General features: G+C 43.2%; 1 protein-coding gene across 10 annotated transcripts in view; it reads right to left on the bottom strand.

Moving 5' to 3' along the window:
• CADPS2 (calcium dependent secretion activator 2) overlaps positions 1-21528 on the bottom strand; it is a 401370-nt gene that overhangs the window by 54837 nt on the left and 325005 nt on the right. For 4 of the 10 annotated variants that reach the window (XM_056846115.1, XM_056846117.1, XM_056846122.1 and 1 more), the window contains 6 exons: positions 19661-19816; positions 16590-16737; positions 14409-14423; positions 10705-10779; positions 4002-4085; positions 3870-3902 (listed from right to left, as the gene is read on the bottom strand). In XM_056846115.1, coding sequence (XP_056702093.1) covers positions 3870-3902; positions 4002-4085; positions 10705-10779; positions 14409-14423; positions 16590-16737; positions 19661-19816 — 511 coding nt within the window. The remainder of the gene's footprint in view (positions 1-3869; positions 3903-4001; positions 4086-10704; positions 10780-14408; positions 14424-16589; positions 16738-19660; positions 19817-21528) is intronic. The other 6 variants (XM_056846116.1, XM_056846118.1, XM_056846125.1 and 3 more) reach the window with 3 other exon arrangements.

The following is a 21528-nucleotide window of genomic DNA, read 5'->3' as shown; positions in this document are numbered from 1 at the left end:
CCCCCTGATCCACAGCCCCTGCCAAGGAGATGCTCTCCCCAATCCACAGCCCCTCCCAAGCAGATGCTCTCCCCCTGATTCACATCCCCTGCCAAGGAGATGCCGTACCACTGATCCACAGCCCCTGCCAAGGAGATGCTCTCCCCGTCTCCCCCTGATCCACAGCCCCTGCCAAGGAGATGCTCTCTTCCTGATCCACAGCCCCTCCCAATCAGATGCTCTCCCCCTGATTCACATCCCCTGCCAAGGAGATGCTGTACCACTGATCCACAGCCCCTGCCAAGGAGATGCTCTCCCCCTGATCCACAGCATCTCCCGAGCAGATGCTCTCTCTCTGATCCACAGCCCATGCCAAGGAGATGCTCTCCCCCTGATGCACAGCCCATGCCAAGGAGATGCTCTCCCCCTGATCCACAGCACCTCCCAAGCAGATGCTCTACCACTGATCCACAGCCCCTGCCAAGACGCTCTACTGAAGAGCACCAGCCGAGATATCTAGCATGGAGGGGCTGGCCAGGGGGCCCTCAGGCTGCCGCGCGGGAAGTGTGTGCCAGCCGGGAGATCCAGCGGGGAGGGGGTGGCCAGGGGGCCCTTTGGCAGGCGCGCGGGAAGCACATGCCAGCTGAAGGTTCAAGCAGGGAGGGGCTTGGCAGGGGCCCCTCTAGCTGCCGCACAAGAAGTGCGCACCAGCCGGGAGATCCAGCAGGGAAGGGGTGGCCAGGGGGCCCTTCGGCCAGCCGGAAGTTCAAGCGGGGAGGGGCTTGGCAGGGGGCTGTTTGGCTGCCGCGCAGGAAGAGCGCGCACCAGCCGGGAGATCCAGCGGGGAGGGGCTGGCCAGGGGGCCCTTTGGTGGGAGCTTGGGAAGCGCACGCCAGCTGGTTAAAGTGGGGAGGGGCTTGGCAGGGGTCCCTCTGGCTGCTGCGCAGGAAGCACACGCCAGCTGGGAGATCCAGCGGGGAGGGGCTGGCCAGGGGGCCCTCCGGCAGCCGCTCGGAAAGCACACGCCAGCTGGGGGTTCAAGCAGGGAGGGGCTTGGCAGGTGGCCCTTTGCAGGTGGGCCGGGGGCCAGTTGAAATGATCCCATTTACGGCCCGCGGGCTGGAGGTTCCCCACCCGTTCTAAAAGAAAGGGAAAGAAACACATTGTGTGTGTGTGTATGTGTGACCTTTTACACTGATAGTGGCAAATTAGAGGAACTGAGAACTTTGGATTACTCTGAGAACGAGGATGAAAATGTAGTTCTTTGATGCTTATGACTTGGTTCTCTGTGTTGTATTTTATAGGCTGCCACACAACATTTAGCTCTTTTTCAGCAACAAGATGCAAGATACTAGCACACCAAAAATGCTTATGTGAGACAGCTAGGAGCACACTGTGACTCGATAGATCAAACATTAAAGGGAGGTTAGAATCCTCTGCTGGTACAAACATTATTCATAACACTGAGTTTTGTAGGTCTGAAATTCTTTGCAGCCCAGACCATTTTTAAAAAATCTGATAGGCCTTGTGCAAGCCTTGGTTGTTTTTCAGATCTGTCTTTAAAAGCACATTTTATTCATGGCTTAAATAAAGCTCTGAATATTCAGGCCCCTTGAAAGAAATGGTGAGCCTCAGGGAAGAAGAGATTCATGGACTTCTACTTTCCAAACAGAGCCACTCTTCAACCCCTCCCAGCTCTGAGTTCAAATCAACTCATCATTCTTCATCCTGTGGCAGAATATTTTCCGGATTTGCTATAATAATCTTGAGCAATGCTAAGCACTGATTTCCACATATGGAGGTAGGGACTGAGGTCCTCACCCTCTGTTCATGTGAGCTCCTCCATTTCCATATATATGGTGCCCCATTTGGACTGCAACTGCAGCTCATGTGGAGAAGGGGCTCTAGCCCCCCCCCCCGCCCCAAGCTATTTTCCTGAACTGAAATGGTCCTGGAGGGATGATGTCTGGCCTGTTGGGAAAATCCACAAGTTTTCATGTGGGTTTCCCCAACTGACCTAATACTGCTCCCTCCTCCCAACCATTTCAGGTCAGAAAAATGGCAAGATGCCTCTCAGTTGGATTGATCTTGAAATATGACATTTTGATTCTTAGACAGCTTATTTTGGAATAGTTGGAAACTGTGATTTCTTTTTCACTTAAAACACTTTATTACTATATTTATTATTCTCTTTATTCTGCACAGTTACTGGGTAAATTATGATTTTAAAAGCTTACAAAAATGACGCAAGGGGGACGGCTGATGCCCCTTCTGCACATGTAGCAACACCGCTGCAATCTGAATCAGGGCAAAGGACACAGGGCTGGACCCCACCTGTGCATTCCATAATGCAAAAATCAGCCCTAAAGAAACAGTGTTCCAGGAGAATTGCTTTTTGACAGTCTCTAGAAGAAATCCTATCTACTTTACTAAAGGATAATTCACATATGTTTTGAATCAACACTAAAGCACAAAACTGGAAGAATGAGAAATCCCCACAAGTATATACCTCAGAGTAAGACTGCAGTGATATTAAAGGGAAAGGTCCCCTGTGCAAGCACCGGGTCATTCCTGACCCATGGGGTGACGACACATCCCGACGTTTCCAAGGCCGACTTTGTTTGCGGGGTGGTTTGCCAGTGCCTTCCCCAGTCATCTTCCCTTTACCCCCAGCAAGCTGGGTACTCATTTCACTGACCTCGGAAGGATGGAAGGCTGAGTCAACCTTGAGCCGGCTACCTGAAACCGACTTCCGTCGGGATCGAACTCAGGTCGTGAGCAGAGCTTTTGACTGCAGTACTGCAACTTAACACTCTGCGCCACGATGTCATATAATGTTGAGCATGTACCAGATGGATATGTGTAACTGAAGATGTCGAAACACATGAGTGCAATGTGTTGTGGGCCTGCTTACCATTGCACACAAGAAGCACCATGGATATCAAATGTACATTTGTACAGCCAATGCGCATTCTGTCATACATGCAGTGGCATGCACATGTGCATAGTTTCAGGTGGGTAGCCATGTTGGTCTGCAGTAGAAGAACTAGATTCAAGTCCAGTAGCACCTTAAAGACCAACAAAATTTCTAGGGTATAATATATCTCACAAAGAGAGAGATATTATCTCACAGAGGGAGCTTTGACTCTTGAAAGCTTATGCCCTAGTCATCTTGTTGGTCTTTAAGGTGCTACTGGCCACGACTCTTACATGTATACAGTATTTCTATATTGCCAACTATGTGACCTGGCCTAGTACCAAAAGTAAACTGAAAAGGACAAAAGGAATGGAAAAAAAACTTATTTAAAAACGAGGAAAATATCAAATAGTAAAAAGCAGACAAAGGATAAACCTGGGATTTTCTTAAGAGGGCTGCAAAGAAAAAGGACGGTGTGGATTTGAACTGCACATCTTGTGATATTTTCACTGTTCAGTTTCATCTGAATAATGGGTGGTGGAAGAGCCTGAGGGTCACAACAAACTGTTCATGGTCACAGATATAATTCTAAGGAAAATGTCATAGCAGCATCCATTTTCTTGAGGAACCCAAATGAGCTAAAGCCTTGGCACAACGACCCAAATGATGACACGGTCCCCTGTGAAACAGTTCCTAGGTTACAATCCTCAGTTCTCTGCAACTGCAAAAGTGCACAGAGAATAACCTTTCCAAGCTTTGCTCTGAGAGTTAGTTGTTGCATGAGGGAAATGAAATGCCCTCGAGGGGCAAGACTGTATCTGTCTAAATACTTTGTGTAAAGATATAATGAACCTCTAAAGGAAAGCGCAATGGTAACGCATGAAAAAGGAAAAGAAAAAACACGTACACACTGTGGAAGGCAACAATTTACAAAATTAATACTTTTTTTCTTGGGGGATAAAATCATACTTACAGGAACATCAACATATTTTGCAGCCGCTTTCACCTTAAAAAAATTTGGAAGTAAGAAACAAATACTGTAACTGGCAACCGTTAGCTCTAAGTGGACTTTAATAATCAATTGCAAAAGAGCTGAAGTACTTACAGTGAATGAAAGTATTGATGAGAAGAAAGTGCCTTCATCATACCTTGATAATTTAGACAGTACGCTTTCCAACACTGCAATAAACTACAATTAAGAGGCACTGGGTAAATATTCACACAGATACAAAGGGTTCATGAAAATGACTCTTACAGCTGAGGAAGGAGAATGTTTCCTCCCATGGCTGGGACCGTGCAATCAAAATGCTATATACTGGAAAACCCTCTTTCAGGTCTAAAGCAATAGAAAGGGTTAAAATTGATCTACTCAGTAACTATACAGAAAATACCTATTAAGGATACACATTAATGGGTAACTATTACTAGAACAAGCCAATACAATGGCTAAGCCTTGAGATAAAAGACAGAATGTAACCACTCTTTTTGTAATACAATTACATGTCTCCCGTATTTAAAATCACACCAGCCACTGTAGGTTCAAATGCTGGATCCACTTGTTCTGTTAATAATGCAGTTTCGAGGCTGGTGTTTGTTATTGATGCAATAATTGATGCAGTAATGCAAGAACCACCAATGGGACCCTCCCCCCTGACTCATCAAGCTTAGCTTTGAAAATGCAAGGACACATTCTCAGAAGATGGGGAGAGGCTGTGGTTCCGTGGCAGAGCAGCTGTCTTCCATGCAGAAGGTCCTAGGTTCAACCCCAGGCATCTTGAGTTACAAGATCACAGGCAGCGGACATTGGGAAGATCTCCCTCTGTGGGAAAACCATTGCCAAGCAGAGCACTGAACTTGATGAGATGGAACACCAGCACCTCCCCCAAGAAACTAATACATCCTGATCTTGTTTGTTTGTTTTTGAATCCCAATGTGGCAGAAGGTTTTTTTTGGACCACCAACATAAGTAGGTATCCTATGCCATACTCCTGTGGTTATTTTTTAAAAACAACAACAGTCGAGCATGTTTATGCATCTTCTGCATAATGTCTAGTTTGGCTGTCAATACACAGCACTAGAAATCTCGTTCTGGCAAAGATGCAGATGGTCCCTCTGCTATTTTATTATACATAAGAGGCAAAACTGACAAGGGGTATTGGCATGCCACTAATGAGATTCTGCACTCAGGCTCTGAAATGGATGAAATTATTTTACAGAGCTTACCTTGCCAAAAGACACCTAGTTTGGAGTTTGTTTCACAAGGGACCTAAAACCAAGCTGACAAACTCACAAGTCAGGAAAATACAAATCTAGGGACCCAAATTTATGCACCCATAGCAACTGTAGTGTGACTAGCTGTCATCCCTTCTGCAAGCCCACTTCTATGTGAAGAGACCAATGACGTGCCTAAGAAGTGTTTTAAAGAATAATTGCTTGACATCCATTCTGAGAACCGGAGCAGCATTTTACAAGTGAGAGGACAGGACAAAATTCCTTCTGGCATGCTGTTAATGGCCACTCTAACAGTGTCACAACAGTGTCATATTCCTTGTTCTCTGTAAGGATCTCTCACCTTACAACAAATCCGGGCTCCTAATGGCTTAAAGGAGCAACAGTAGTGAACGCCACTCATCACATCCTTAACCCATTCCAATTTTTAACATATCTTCTCTGTGTATCAGAGAATAATTTCATTTATTAGATTTTTAGGCCACCCTTTCCTGGCCAAGCCAGGCGCAGAGAGACTCACAACCTTTTAAAACAGTCTAAAATCAGTCCATAAATTCCTCTAAAATATTCACAATGCGCAACCTGTACTCCGGTGATCAGCTCATGTCAATGCCTAGAGGCCTTTGGACAGATTATCAGATGCACAGTACAGTTTGCACTCGGATCCTGTAGACACTATGGACATTTCCACAAAGGTTTTTTGCCTGGTGTTCAATGCCTCTGGGAAGTAGTTTTTTCCCTAAGAGTGTGGTGCATCGGTTGTACTAGGATCTGGTAGACCCAGGTTCAAATCCCCACAGTAAAAGTAAGAAGCTGGATGGTTGACCTTGGGCTACTCACATACTCCCAACCTACCCAACTTCACAGGGTGGTTGTGAGGATAAAATGGAGGAGGGAAAAACTATGTAAGCCACTTTGGGTCCCCACTGGGGAGAACAGCTGAGTATAATCAAGCCAAGTAATAATAAAATAATAGCAGCATTGTGGTAGATTTGTACATCTCCCAGGGTTTCTCTGGCTTTCCCACCATTTTTCCAAAACCTGTTTTACTCCAAAGTGTTGGGAAAGATTCCAGCAGAGCCTGGATGGCTACCATGTGGGGGGGAAAGTTAGGATTTCCCCAGTCCAACCCACATGGCTGGGGAGCAGCGCAGCAGCAAAACGCAAGGGCACTGGTACAGCCATGGCAGTGGGGCACCTCCAGCACAAGGGCTCATGCCGGTGCCAAAGGGGGCATTCTTGGGGGGCGGGGGCCATGTTAGATGGCTCCCTGAGCCCTTTCAAGTCAGGAACATTCCCTTTTTTTCCGGCGCAAAGTTACGCTGGCAAAAACCGTGGCAGAGCCCATAGAACTGCATTATAGGACTTGGAAAATGATCCCCCTATTGGTGCAGCCATGCCTCCAGGAAACCAGGTGGCTCTGGAAGCTAACCAAACAGCTGGCCAATGGGGCAGGGGCAGAAGTCGGCCAAGCCCCAACAGCTGAGGCCAACAGCAGAGCCCCATTGTGCTCAAAAGCACCGGTCCCTCTGCGCACACCTTCCGGCAGCTAAGGCATGCAGCACAGGATGCTGCACGAAATCCATGAGAAGTGCGGACTTAGGATGCAAACTGGGTGGTGGTATAAGGGCACAGAAGGCAGACTTTGCAGTGTCAGTCCAACACAGGGTGCTGTGGGCATGCAACCTGGGTAGTGGGTCAGCACTTAGCACCACAGGTCTGACACAGGGAACAACACCTGTTCATGGAGCACCTCACCTCATGTGTGGAGAAGCCCTCCTAAAGGGTTTACTTTGCAGGTCGATGCTCCAAGTAGTCACCAGGCAGCACCCCCACAGCAACCTGGCAGGTGAGACACCACCCTCTCAGACGATAAGATGTGCCGTGGTGGGGGGCGGCAGCAAGGGGGCGGCTGCTCCAGGGTGGTGAGGTGTGAGGGATCCCGAACACATCCCTAAACTAGGAAGGAAGCTCCACTAGGTGCTTGGGGGCTGGCAGAGGCGGGAGGGCTCAGGGGCAGGTGTGAAAAGGGACCCTGCCACTGCCCAAGGGGAAAACTGTCAGCTCAGAGGCTGTGGGCTATGATGCAACTAACCCCCCCCCCCAAATTGCACTGCCCAAGAGAGGTGGTATGTGTGTCAGAGTAGGGGCATGAAGGCTGTTGCCAGGGGACCGGGGCAGGGAAACCTGTCATATGAAAGCCCCATTGTCGCTGTTTTTTTTTTTTTTTTTAACAACACCCAAGTCCAAAGATAGCTTTATCAGGCCTTGAGAAACTGGCTAGTTTGACAGTTTCATTATTTTGGATCTGTACTTTTATTATTCAGATGCTAGCAAACCAGTGTCGCCAAGGTATTGTTATCCTTTTATGGTAGTTCATGGTAATTCCGTCGATACTTCCACTGAAATGGGTTAAATTTTTTGGGGAAATGATTTTGAAGAGAATGGAACAGCTTTTTAAAATCAAGATCAATTTGGATATAGACGTGTTATTTATGGGTGCAGTGGGACAGCTAAGAATAACTGGGAATGCCCAGGAACTTTGTAAAGCTATGATCCTAGCAGCACAAGCTACAATAGCAAAAGGCTGGAAAGAAGCAAACAAATGGACTTTTGAATGTTGGAATGATTATTTATATGAATATATACAATCAGATATTGTAGCACGATTGGCTAAAGATTTACCGTGGGATAGTAAAATAAGGGAAATAAAGGACAAGTGGTCTCTGTACTTGAATTGGATAAAATGCGAGGTCAACCCTAATATAACTAAGAAATTTAGAAACTTGTGCTCCTGGTTAAAGATTTCGGTGTGAAAATGTTGGGTGGGGAAAGAAAAAAAGAAATGTATATATATAAAAAAGATACTTCCACTGAAATATTTAGTGGATTAATTAACTATGCTAAGGCTATTGTAAACTGGGTTGTGAACCTCCAGATGGGGTCTGGAAATACCAGAATTACAATGGATCTCCAGACTACAGAGATCAGTTCCTCTGGAGAAAATGGTTGCTTTGAAAAGTGGACTCTGTGGCATTATACCCTGATGTGGTACCTTCCCCTCCCTAAACCCTAACCCACCCCAGGCTCTGTTCACAAATCTCCAGGAATTTCCCAATGTGGAGTTAGCTACCCTAATTTAAAAATAGTTAATAAAAGGAATATCGGAAGGATCTGGTGAACAGAACAGCGAAAGTTTATCAGCATTTCTGAAATTTTATTTTGTCAATATTGCACTAACCATTTACTGAGACTATAAGATCGCTGCGTGTGTACATGCATATCTCTAGCATGGGAGTACATTATTTTATTATGAGAAAATGGACCACTGATGAAGACACTGTTCAAATGTGTTTGATCCTATGCACTATTCAGAAATAAGGAGCATTTTATGTTATTTTTACTTTGTGATATCGTTGTTTATTAAAATTCATATTTTATTGCTTTAAAATAGTTTTATTTATACCTTTTTGTGCAACATTTTTGGCTTTTTTTTCATAGAGTATGACCTGTAGCCCTCTGGTCTCTGTACAAGCTTCTAGATGTTGGAACATACTGATGATATTATTTGAAGTTTTTAAGCCAGTGATTAAAAACTTCAAATTAAGCCAAGAGCAACGGAGAGGTCTCCAGAACCCGAGATATCACTGTTTCAGGAATAGTCTATCTGGGGAGCTGGTAGTTCCAAGGAAATCTGGCCACGTTCTCCAGAGGTTTTTGTCCATCATTGCTATTTTAAGATCTCACCAAAAAGATCTCATTGACCTTTTATTAAAAAAAAGTTATTGAATGTATACAATGCCTGATCTATGTGGCTTAATGTACAACGCCTCATGGGGACCAAAAATCTGAAATGGTGCCCCTGCTCCGTGGCAGCCCTGGATGCTTGGAGAGCAATCACATTTGCTTCTATGTTCAGTTAAACACTGCCAGGTTTCCACAAATGCTTGAAAACTGAAGAATAACAGGGAGAATGGCTCTCTGTGTGCCAGAAGCAACAGATGAGATGAGATGCTAAGCAGGATGTTCTGAAGTGGCTACCCCATGGGAAAGTGCCACAGAGGTCCCACAGATCGAGTCTGAGCTGAGCCCATACTTTTCTTTTTAAGTAGTTAGCACTCTGTTGGAAAAACCCACTCAAGACAACAATTTCCTAGCTTGTAAGGTGCTGTGCTAAGTAAAGCAAACTTCTCACGGATCCTGCTAAGCAAGAAAGGACATGGGAAGAGCCCACACGTATGTGTTCAGCATGACCTGGAATCCACAGCTTTGCTTCCAAAGGCACAGGACTTTGTGCTATGAAACAGGTGGGCTGAGGCAGGCGTAATTCAGGCAAGTCATCTGCCTCTGATCTGCGTGCCTGCCTCCATAAAGCTTCAGACCAAGGAATCATTCATCATTTCGTGCTTGTCCTATTTGCTCATCTCAGTTCTTTGGAATTCCTCCCCCACATTGCTTGCCTGCTTATACCCATTTCTTGACAATTCCTGTTTTTTTAAGAGCATTTTTTCTTGCTAGACTAAATGCTAACCCTTCTACAGTTATGCAAGATGGATACATGAACCTATCATATTCAGAAAGGATCTGCCCGAGTTCGTCTGGTTATATTGATTATCTAGCACATGTTCTCCTGGAAGGTTGTTTTTATGAAGATATAAGATCAAGTTACATTATTCCTCTTCTAACAGACTGAACTAGTACCTCTGTGTCTGAGTCAATATCCTATTTATTAAGTGACAGCGATCCTAAGTTTACATTGGCAGGGTAAAATTTATCGAAGTCCTTATATCCTTTAAACAATAGATTTTGAATTTTGCTGATCAAGATTTATGAATCAAGGAGCTCCTAAGGGAGAAAGGAAAGGAATAATTCACACAGAGTAGTTTTGTGTCTAGGAGCATTTCCAGGACTATGGACAGATACTATGCTAAAAGGGGGGGACTAGAAGCAAACACCCTTCACTAGCAGCTATTTTCCTTTAGAGCTAGCTGAGGTTAATTCTTCTACTGTTCCCCTTTTGCACTATTCCCCCCCACCGATTCATGAAAGTTAATTTTCTTAGTGGAAAGGTTTTAAATTATGTCAGTTGAAATATCATCAGGTTTTTTTATTTCCCCCCTTTAGTATAAAGGAGAACTACCAAGCCACAACATTTAAAGTTTGGGAGGTTAAACTTCAGGAGTCTTTTTAATGTATGTGCAATGGTAACTTATAATATGAAAAATGAAAACACACTTTCCTGATCTGCAAGATAATGATGATGCCCCTCATTAAAATCTAATCTTAATACAGTAAAAAAATGTGATGGTGCTGGATGCTGGTAATTAATCGAGGCGCTGTTGCAAGAAACACAAGAGAAATATATCTGATTAACAAACACTGCACAGCAACGAGAACCCCATTTAAACCTATAAACATCCTGATGAACTGATGGGAGTATTAGCTGATAAGCCTATTTTCCTTTAAAAATGCATCAGGCAAAATACAAAACAAAAGCCTCCTCTTTACAGAAAGCAGACATATGGAAACATTTTCCTTCTTCCCGCTGCCACTCAGCTACAAAGCACAAACACATTTACCTTTGAAACAAGGAGCAAAATTACTTCCTTCACCGTTTCTTCAATCAAGTCGTCTATTTTCGAATGGTATTGTTGCTGCGTTTCAGAAGACAAAAGCAGCATTAGGGTGTATATGAAAACAGCACTTTTGTCAGAAGTCATATATGGTACAAAGCGGCTAACCCTGACAGATCGGATTTACTTAAAATTATCATTTTGAACACCAGAAGAACAAAACCTTGAAAACGATCCACCCAATCAACTCTTTCTTACACATGGTATTGAAAATTTTCCCATGTACGCTGTTGAGTTAAGCAGCTAATGGGGTTATTATTTAGATGAATTGAGTTCTTATTCTTATTCAAGCAAAGGAATGTGAAGGATACTTTTTGTCTTCTCAATAATTAAGGTGGCTGCGTATCCCCACCCCCCCAGGGTTGGTTTAGCTGGAGAAGCAAGACAAGAAAAAGATTTAATTAATAAAGCGCTTTATTTCTGACAACTCTCATTCATAATTTATGTCCTTCAGAAATAAAATGCGGGGCCAACTGTTAAATCTTAAAAGAGCCCTTTTATTGGTAGATGAGTGGCAGTTTATACAACTGCTACTTAAACATGCACAAAAATAAAATTTAATCAAAGCTGAAAAGATAGTAATACATTTCTAAGCTATAAAAGACGTAGCAAATAAAGCAGCTGCTATTTTCTCCCCCCTTCTGTTCCCCCCATGAAAACGCTGTCTTTAAATCTGAAAGACTTCTACACGCTATCTCTATGACAATAGAAGAGACCTTCCATTCTGCAGTTCGCAGGAACAAGGGCTTTTCTATTCTATAGATCCATTAATTCTCCCGCCAGAAACATTTGTTTGAGACCAAAGAACCCCCCACCAGCCGCTTCACCAAAAATGTGACTTGTAAAGACTAACCCTATCTAGATAGTTCAAGGCTACCTGAAAACAGCACGAGCAGAAAAGCTTGAAGTAAAAGCACCAAAATCAATATAAATATTAGCCTACCTTGGCAGGAAGCCCACTGAATGGTTTTCTAAAATTTAGCTTTCTCAAAGGCTATTTGCCTTCTTTTTTCAAACTTTCCACACAGATATACTAAAGAATTCCCAGGAGAAATGAATTTGGGTCCAAAAATGGCCACTGTGCTTAGATTAATGGAGCAAATATAGTATATACAAGGAAATGGATGCAGATACATGTGTAATGTTAGAAAGAGCCAACTACCACTCTTGGTAAAATAGGATGCAACACAACCTACAGTTACACATTATGAAACCCCACTGAAATCAGAGCAGCAGACACTGGGATAACCATGGGCCACAGTAAATTATTATTTTGGGGGCCAGACAATGGCAGGCAAGAGACAGTATACTTGAATGCAATTCATACTGAAGTGTATGCACTTATCAACTTGAGCGTAAACATATACAACGACAGAGATACAGTGAATTTTGTTTACCATCATTCAGAGATTGTCGGTAGCTACCACTATCTTATTTGTTGGTTTGACTTCTCACTAAGCCCTTTCCCTTAGTGTATTCCTGCCCCCAAAGCAACTCTTGCCTGGCTGATGGCTACTTATGGATGGGTGATTGCTAAAGAGCAACAACTCGTTGTTTAAAGTGTGTTATTTGAAATCCTCTCAGGTGATAGGTTTTCGTTCTTTTGGTTTTGAAGACAGAGAGTTTATCTATCTAGTCGAGGTATGAGAAGACTGGATAGGTTTTGGGAGGTTAATATGAAGCAAAATTCATGCCTTTACAGTGAGAAGGAGGAAAGCTTGAGAGAGATGACTCATTGGGGTGACAGGAGGGGATAGTAGAGGGAGTACAGATTAAGCAGTGGGACGATATAGGGAGGATCCCTTGTGGAAGACATGAAGTAGCAGGAGAGGAAGGGGATTTCCTCAAAGCCTGAAGGTAATTAATTGGCAATTATTCCATATCATTTTCTGTATTTCAAAATTATTACAAATCCTGGTATTGGTCAGAAATTTAAAATACAAAATTACATACGTAAGCTTTCTATAAAAAGTGATTACCACGATGCACCAAACACTTAGAATACACAGAAAATGCACTGGTAGCCAATGTGGTGTAAGATTAAGATTGGGGAGAACTGGGTTCAAATGGCTGCTCTGCCATGATACTCACTGGTTGTTGACCTTGGGCTAGTCACTCTTTTTTAGTGCAACCAATCTTAAAAGGCCATGAGGGTGAAATGGAGGGAAGAACCATGTATGTGGCCCTGAACTCCCTGAATACAGGGATGGATAAATATATGATTGTTCTATGTAACTCCCTTTGAATTTCTGTCTCCTTTCTTAGGAGACTTTTATGCAGATATCTGAATCTCAAAATTTGGGTTTTCAAGTTTGAATGTTGAACCCTGAGGGAATTCTCTTTTCCTTTCTGTTGTAGGTGTCAACATTTGGCTTGTGCATGCATCAGAGCATGCAATCTGGGGGGCAAGACCTGAGTTTCTGGGAATGAATAGTTCTTAAGTATAACATTTCCAAGCTGCTAAATCCAAAGTTCTCACGTACAAAATAGGTCGGCTTTAGGTGTAGCTTCAGATCTCATTATATTTTAGTAGAAACAGAAAGCAATATCTTGTGTCAAGGATTAATTAAAAATAAAGAGGGAACTTAAGCAGATCATGAGAGGGAGGGCAGGAAGGGTTCCATCAGTGTTTGGCTCTCGTAGCCCTTTCTTACATGCCCAGGGAAATGCTGATCATCACTTTGGGATCAGGAAGCAATTTTCCTCCAGGCCAGATTGGCTAGGAATCCTGGAGGGTTTTTTCTTCCATCTTCTGGGCATGGAGTAGGGGGTCACTGGGTGTGTGTGGGGGTGGTAGTTGTGAATTTCCTGCATTGTGCAGGGGGTTGGACTAGATGGCCTTGGTGCCCTTCCAACTCTATGATTCTATAATTCTAAATCCCTGGAACCAGTTTAACATGCTAAAAGGATTCCTTACAATGTGATGAATGGAAATAAGAAACAACACTTGTAGTTACTGCATTTGAAATGGCAGCCAGCTGCAAAAAGAGCCCCCAAATAGTTGCTTGGAAGAGGGTGCAGCTTTTCCCATTCCGGCAGGACAAGTTGCAAATTCCCTTTCTAACATAACTATTGCAACTACTAGAACTCTACCATGAGGGCCTGATTTATAGGCAGGTGACCTACCTGAGGGTGAAGGGCTCAGGGGGTACCTGCCAAGGGCTATCTACTCAAATATCCACTCAACAGCTGAAACAAACCCTAATTCTGGAAGCACTCCTAAGCAGGTCTACTCAGAAGCAAGTCCCATTTCAATTCAGAAGGCTTCACTCCTAGGAAAGTGCTCTTAGGATTGCAGCCTCTATCACCTACTGTATGATTCTATGATTCTATTCTATGATTCTATTCTATGTATGTGAACTGTGCATCAAAGCTATGATATGAGCTAAAAAGCCAATAGCAAGGTATTAAAAATGACCAAATTAGGGGCGTGTATGCTGTTCCATGCTTGGGGTGCTATTAAATCTAGGGCTGGACCTGCCTGTCTCCCACTGTATCTGGCCACCTTGGCATCTGTCTCTATTCTGTTTGCGACTGCACATCTGCATTTTTGACAAACGCTTGTTAAGGTCAAAAGAAACAACACTTTCATTACAAGTGACAAACATGGAAAAAAACTGAAGACAAATTCTAAAACAAAACAAACTTACCCACTGATTAGCAAACTGGGTCATGTGACAGAAAGTCCCCAAAAAACAGACAATGGGGGGAAATGGTGAAAATAATAATTATAAAATTATACAAGAAATTCTAAACTAATGACTAAATTAAGTTTATTGTTTAAAAAACAACAGGAAGCAGACAACAAAAATTAAGAAAAAGACTGAAATGCTATAAAAAAGATAAATACACATAAGTATGACAGTTCTGCGCAGTGGTACTGTAGGTATCGGAGACCACAATGTCTTAAAATCAGGGGTCCACAAACAGAAGCCTACTGTTGTTTCTTGTAGCCAGAGATGCCAGGGGTGTTTTTACTTCCTGTTCCACATAGGCAAGCACATGTGTTGCTTGTATGAACTCTGCTCAGTAAAGATTTTTTTTTAAATGGGAGAACGTGATGCTGCTTCCCAGTACAGCATGCAGCCTCACATCATTTTGAAAGAGAAACTCTCCGTCACTCTTTGTTTCTGCTAGCTTTAAGACAATTTGTCTCTCTTACGGCAGAGTAAGCTTTCCAATGGGGGCTGTTAAAAGTAAGTTTCTGCTCACCACTGGTGATTGCACATCTGTGGATCCCTGCATAAACCCCTTCCCACCTTGGCAGCAACTATTAATAAAACTACCACCACCACTGATATTTCTATACACTAGCGTCATACAACGTAGAATTAATGTGGCATAACATTCCAGCGACTATGACTTTCAATCCCAGATGGTTCTGGACAGAAGAGAAATCTTTTGCTGACAATGGAAGCCAAGGAGAGGCAGGCAGGCAGGAGTGTTACAAACCTGCCAGCAAGTACAAGCTGTTGCGACTTGAATGCTAAAGAGCATTTTGGGATATGAAACAAAAGAAAGATGATCTAATGAAATAAAAGTCAGTTAAAAGAAGGAGGCAGCACCTTCATTTAGTTCTAGTAATTAAAGCAGTGTACAGCATATCAGGCTCCCACAATCCTTAATTTCATGATACATGAAATTGGATGACTCCTGTAAACAAAGCTAAAATACAATAGGTCTACCGTCTGCCTCTTCTGATTATTGTGCTGTAATTGTTTCTTGCCTCCAGGAAACCAGCAGCTCACCTCTTTGCTATCCCATTGTGGTCTGTGCACCAAATACTTGTATATTCACAATAAATGGAAAACAAATGTGTTGTAGATCAATGCATAATGCTTACCACATGCTTACAGACCTTCACAGTCATTATCTCTGCAATCTTAACAGCTAACCTGTAAGGCAGAACAGTATAATCGTCCCTACATTGCTGTCTGAGGATGGGCATTTCCTCACCCCCAACTGGTGATGACTCTGCGCTGAGGGGGACTTCTCACAAACCACCATATTGGCTGACTAGCTCTGTTTGATGGAAGCTGGGTGAGGTGTGGGAGTTGAGCAAAGTGGCCACATTAATTCCTAACCCCCTCACAGGAGAGGAAATTCTTGAGAGAGGTCAAAAGTTCTGATACGGGATGTGCCACTTGCCACCCTCGCTTTGAATGGACTGGGGAGATGGCAGAGGGCTCACCCGACTTTCCGGTCCAGGAGGTAGAGTACTGGAGCCAAAGGGAGGAGGGTGGGAGTGCCCGCAAACCTCTTCCCATATGAGGCCATACGGATGGCACTTGGGAAAAATCCCTTACATTTGCTCGGGGGGGGGGGGCTGAGACAGATGTGCTATTATTTATTTATTTATTGAATTTGTAGCCTGCCCTCTCCAGCAAGCCGGCTCAGGGCAGGTAACATCACCCAGTGTGCTCTTGAATCAGTGTGACTCATATACGCATATTGGTACCAAACTGCCAAGCTTCATTTCTGTGTTAGCAGTGAAATGAAATGGGACAAGAGATGGAGAGGACAGGGGGAGATAGAATAGCCGACACTATGCTAGATCCTCTAGATGTTTGTTGTTGTTTACACAGCCATGGCAGAATAGTGGGGGGGGGGGAGAGCAAGGACTTTTAGAATGGGGTGCTCCAGTTTCCGGCCAGTGCTTTTCTTGCTCTTTCCCATATGAAAGAGGAAAGCTGAACGAAAGTAAAAATTCAAGCGCAATGCTCTCTTGCCCCTTTCAACTTGCAATAGCCAACTCAGAGTGGAAATTTGGCATTTTTTTGTGCTAACAAACTTTTCCAGCATGCATTTAGGGCACTGACACTTTCACCTACCTCCTGTCCCCCATCCAGAATACACAGTTTAGCCGTTTGCTTCTTTGCATCAACCAACACATTGAACATTGTGCATACAGAAGAGGGAAGGCGCAAGTCTGTTGATTTGCTTGTCTTTTGCAGCTTGAGTTCAAATGCAATTCTTGTTCTATTAATAAAACATAAATCATAACATAAAACTGTCATCATTCTAAATAACTGAGGCGGAAAAGCAAAACACATACCAAATGTGTTAATTTAAAACCTATTTATTTCAAGCATGTGAAAATCAAGCTAGAAATGTTTAGCAACACGCTGCTTTAAGCAGTAGAATTATCATATGCATGTACCTTAATAAAACTTTCTAGGGAGGTGGTTGGATAATCACCTCAAGGTTAGGTACTAATTTAACTCTAAACTGCATGCCAAAACATCACACACATAAAATACACAATATGTTGAATGTTCTGACAAATCAGCTTCCTTAACAGTTTTTCTTTTAAACAGCTAAAAACAGAAACGAAGGTAGTCCGCATCACATATTCAAGCACTTTTGACATTAAAAGAAATGCTGTTAGAGCTTTAGTAAGACTGACAGGTTTTTTTTTGTAGGAAACAAAAGAAAAGAAATAAAATGACTGTTCCTTCATTTTCACAGCCAAGACCTCTTATACAGGTATAATTCAAGAGGAGATTATAGAAATTTCGCCTGAAATAACGAAGGATCAGTACGCTTTTATTCATTCAGAGAATTTATATAGTGTCTCTCAAGAAAACTGACTGAGGCGGCTCACAAGGTAAAAACAAAACAACAATAAAAGAATAAAAAGCAAAACAATACTATTATCAAGTTTAAAGTCAACAGCAACGAACGTCCACTTGGAGACCTAAAAGCGGCAGGAAAACAATATTCAGCAGCATTAAATGAAACAACCTTCAGGCTAGCAGCAAGCCATAAAAGACAGAATCTTTCAGTACAAAGCCTGAGAAAATAGAAATGTTTTGGCATGATGCCTTAAAGCAGGGGTCCCCAACATTTTTGAGCCTGCAGGAACCTCTGGAATTCTGACACGGTATGGTGGGCACAGCAGCCACAAAATGGCTGTCACAAAATGGCTGCTGCAAGAGACGAAGCCAGCCACCAAATGACTGCCATAGCTTACTTCAGTCACACAGTGAAGATTCTTTTGCTGTGGTGGCAGCTGCTGCAAAAGCAACATTTTAAAAAAATCGGCACCGCCAATCAAATCTCCAGTATCCATTCAAACCCTTGCTATCTGACCCCACCCATTTCCAAAAAACAGTTGGTGGGCACCAGAAAAGGGGTTGGCGGGCCACCATGGCACCCACAGGCACCGCGTTGGGGACCCTTGCCTAAAAGAAAATTAAGCAGGTGCTACATGAGCCTCAAGCGGGAAGACACTCTAAAGGCAAGATGTAACACCACTGTAAAAACCATGTCTCTAGTTGCCACCTGCCTTAGCTCTGCATGCAGTGGCGCAGAGACCAGCACTGGATGTAAACTGGCAGGCTTGACAGTACAGAAGGAGGCAGAACTTCAAAACCCCTGGCCCACGCTATTTAGGTCCTTAATGGTAACATCCAGCAGTCTGGAAACAGTCAGGCAGTCAGCACAGATCTTTCAGCACGGGGGTGAAACGATCCCTGTATCCAGCCTGCAATAATAGCCTGGCTGCAAGATTTGGGCCAGTTGAAGCATGATTGTTACAGTCTTGCTCTCCTCCCCCTCCTCTCCTTCCTGAGGCCATTTTTAATCACTCCATGGGGTGGCAAGCTATGTGTGTAAGGAACCTAGTGATATGGTAGCAAGCTGAAAATCACCTGGCCTGAATGGTGAGTGCTTTCCAGTGGTTTAACCTAACTTATGGAGATAAGACAGCAGCCTTCATGAGACGGCTAGAACACGAACCTTGCTTCTTAGTGTGAGACTCCTGCTCTAACTCACACGTCTACACTATGAAACCACTACATTATAGATCTACCCAAAGGGCCTCCCTGCTTGTTTGCTTATTTAGGTGGGCTTTGATCCACCCCTGTCTGCAGGTCACAATAATTTAAAAATAGCAAAAGAATAGCAAAACAAACCCTCCAAAACCCTGAAAATGGAAATAAAATTAGAAGGCTGGCTGAAGTCATTCCTACAAAGCATCACCTCCAGTGAGGCAGAGTCAAGAATTAGGCAACGCCTGGGCTTGAGACTCTATGGTTGCCAGCTGATGAGAACCTATACCCCACAGCTGCCTATCCCATTTCCACAGACAGCTTGAATCAGGTGTGTGTGTGTGTGGTGGCACAGGAAAGTGAGAAAGGGTTTCAAGCGTGCTAGACAGTGAAGGGAACTTCTCTGCTGGCTCATTCTGGTATCAGTCTGTATTACTGAAAACCTTTCTTGCAGGATAAGAAAGTGAAAAAGAAATACAGGTTGTAAAGAAGGGAATATGAAACTGGGGCACATTATTGAAGGAAGACATCTTTACTTCTGCTTACTTCAGTTTTTGCCTTCCACCAAGGGAAAACAAACAGACTAGGCTACACCATCAAGACAAGGGACACTCTTCTGGGTATTTTGTTTTACTTATATTGTATGATGCATTTTAAGTCTACTGAGTTTTTAAATAAAACTCTGTTTGCATTCTGTTGTAAGCTGCCTTAGGCCTATGGGGGAAAGGGGGTCCATAAGTATTTAAAGACCTTTCTTGATTATAGTCTCAAAGGCTATGCATATGAACTGGAAGATGGATGGAAGCCATTGCTGAATACTTCCTGTTGAAGCTATCTCAACGAATAAAGCCACTTCTTTGTACGTATCTACTCTGTCTGCTTGCAACAACTTAGGTTCACACTGGTGCATACCCAGAAAGTTTTTCTGTGTGACAGATAATTACAAATGATTGCCTCACAACTGGAGTAATTTAAAGGAACCTCCACATGGTGGAAGATATAAGTATAGAAATGAAAACATAAAAAGATGATCATTACTATAAACCCGTTCAGTGGAACAAGACAAAAGAAAGAACCAATACCACTTTCTGAATGTTGATTTCCACATATCTTATAAAATGTAGGTTTACCTCTTCACACAGGCTTCAATCATATCGCTGGCCATGAGTTTAAGTCTCTGCTCTAAGTGGTGGGCAAATTCTGGTTCCGGCCAATGAAGATCAAACACAAATATCTGTAGTGCATCAAGTTTCCAGAACAGATCTTCTGATGTTGCTGATCCATTACTGTGAAATCATTTAAAAATTGCTAGTAATATTCAAATAAAGAGCAATACATAAAACAGAGCTCCCTCCCCCTTACCCCAATCACACTTCTCAGTACATCAGGTCTGGAGTCACAGTCACCTTGTGTTGGCTACTGCAGTCCTGTCGTATAGCTGCTGAACAATGGTTTAGTGGCAAGATCTCAGCATCCTCCTCAAGGGGGCATTATTTTGAGTCGTTATTGAGTTTGTGTTATTCTGCCGCTATACCTTGCCCACTGTGGTTACCCTCATCTAAGCCTTAGAAAAATACCACACCCTCCCACAGAAGAGAAATTTTGCTTTATTTCATTTAATTCCTTGAAGGCTGTGTACATCTCTTCTCTGCCATTCTCAGCATATCCACTTAGATTTTTTTTTGTTAAAAGTATCAACTTCAACATCTCTCTTCCTATCCCACCACACCCACACCCCTTGCAGCTTGGCTGTTTTACCATCATTTTCCACTGGACTCATTGCTACTGTCTTTGAAATAAAATTGGGGATTATCACATCAAAGAATGTATCTCATAAGCACCTTGTGAAGCAGGCTAGACAGGCAGAGAGAGAGAGAGCCTTGCCCAAAGATGCTCCATGGGTTTCGTGGCATGGTGGGGATTTTAACCTAGGTCTCTTCTATCCAGTGCTTTTCTTTTCTTTTTCTTTTTTTAAAGGTGCTGGTACTCATATATAAGATTGCACTGATTTCCACCATTTCCCCTCTCAGGATTGGGAGAGCCCCCCCCCCGCCGCCATGTGCCAGTATTCAGTACCAATGAGTACCATCACAGAAAAAGCCGTCCCAATCTGGTCCAACATTCTGATTTTCTCAGATTTATTTATTGTTTGGATAAGCTCTTTCAGTCTGATTCACAAGCTCACACATCACTGAGTGACTTGAAACTAAGTATATGTAGCTTCTATTAACTGCAAAGGCTATTCTATGTAAACAAGTCAGCACTAGATGTTGCAGCCATCAAGGAATGTATACATTGTGTGGACTCATTTTCACTTTCAAGACTCCCACTTGCTGAAAACTAACTCCGGAATTGATCAAATGACCCCAAGGAAAGTGCACAGGATCAGTGGTGGCCTCCAGAGTTTCATGGATATTTTTCACATATGTCAGAGCGGTCTTTTAGGATCAGGGCAATGGTCCATCCAGTCCAGTAACCCGTTCCATGCAGTGGCCAACCAGATGCCAGCAGATGGCCTACAAGCAGGAACCTATGGGAAAAGCCCCCCTATTGTAGCCTCCCCAGCAACTGATATTCAGAGGGTTCCTATCTCTGAATAAGCCCATCGCTCTTTTTCTCTGGGGAGCTGATATGGGCAGCAGATCTGCTGTCCTGCAGGAGTTTCTCTTTGCCTCCATTTTGTGCTCTACTGGTATATTTGTAAATAAAGGAAATATTACAGAAACACCATAAGTCTCTTGTTCCTCCAAAGGGAACCAATCCAGGTAAAGAGCTATCCCTGGAACATCTCACCAGTCAGAAAAATGGAGCGTGTATAACAGCTTCTTGCAACATTTAAGAAATACTGCAATGAACGCCTCTTCTGTTTATATGATACAAAGTCAATAGTCCCATTGGTTCTTTCAGGTGAGAGAAAAAAAGAACAAACTCAGAAGAACACAAGAAAGGAAACCTATGGCAACACAAAGAAGTATGGTCCTTATTTATTTATTTATTT

Source organism: Euleptes europaea, chromosome 3 (assembly GCF_029931775.1).
Source record: "Euleptes europaea isolate rEulEur1 chromosome 3, rEulEur1.hap1, whole genome shotgun sequence".
Taxonomy (NCBI): Eukaryota; Metazoa; Chordata; class Lepidosauria; order Squamata; family Sphaerodactylidae; genus Euleptes; species Euleptes europaea.
This window is presented reverse-complemented; position numbering and strand designations above follow the sequence as displayed.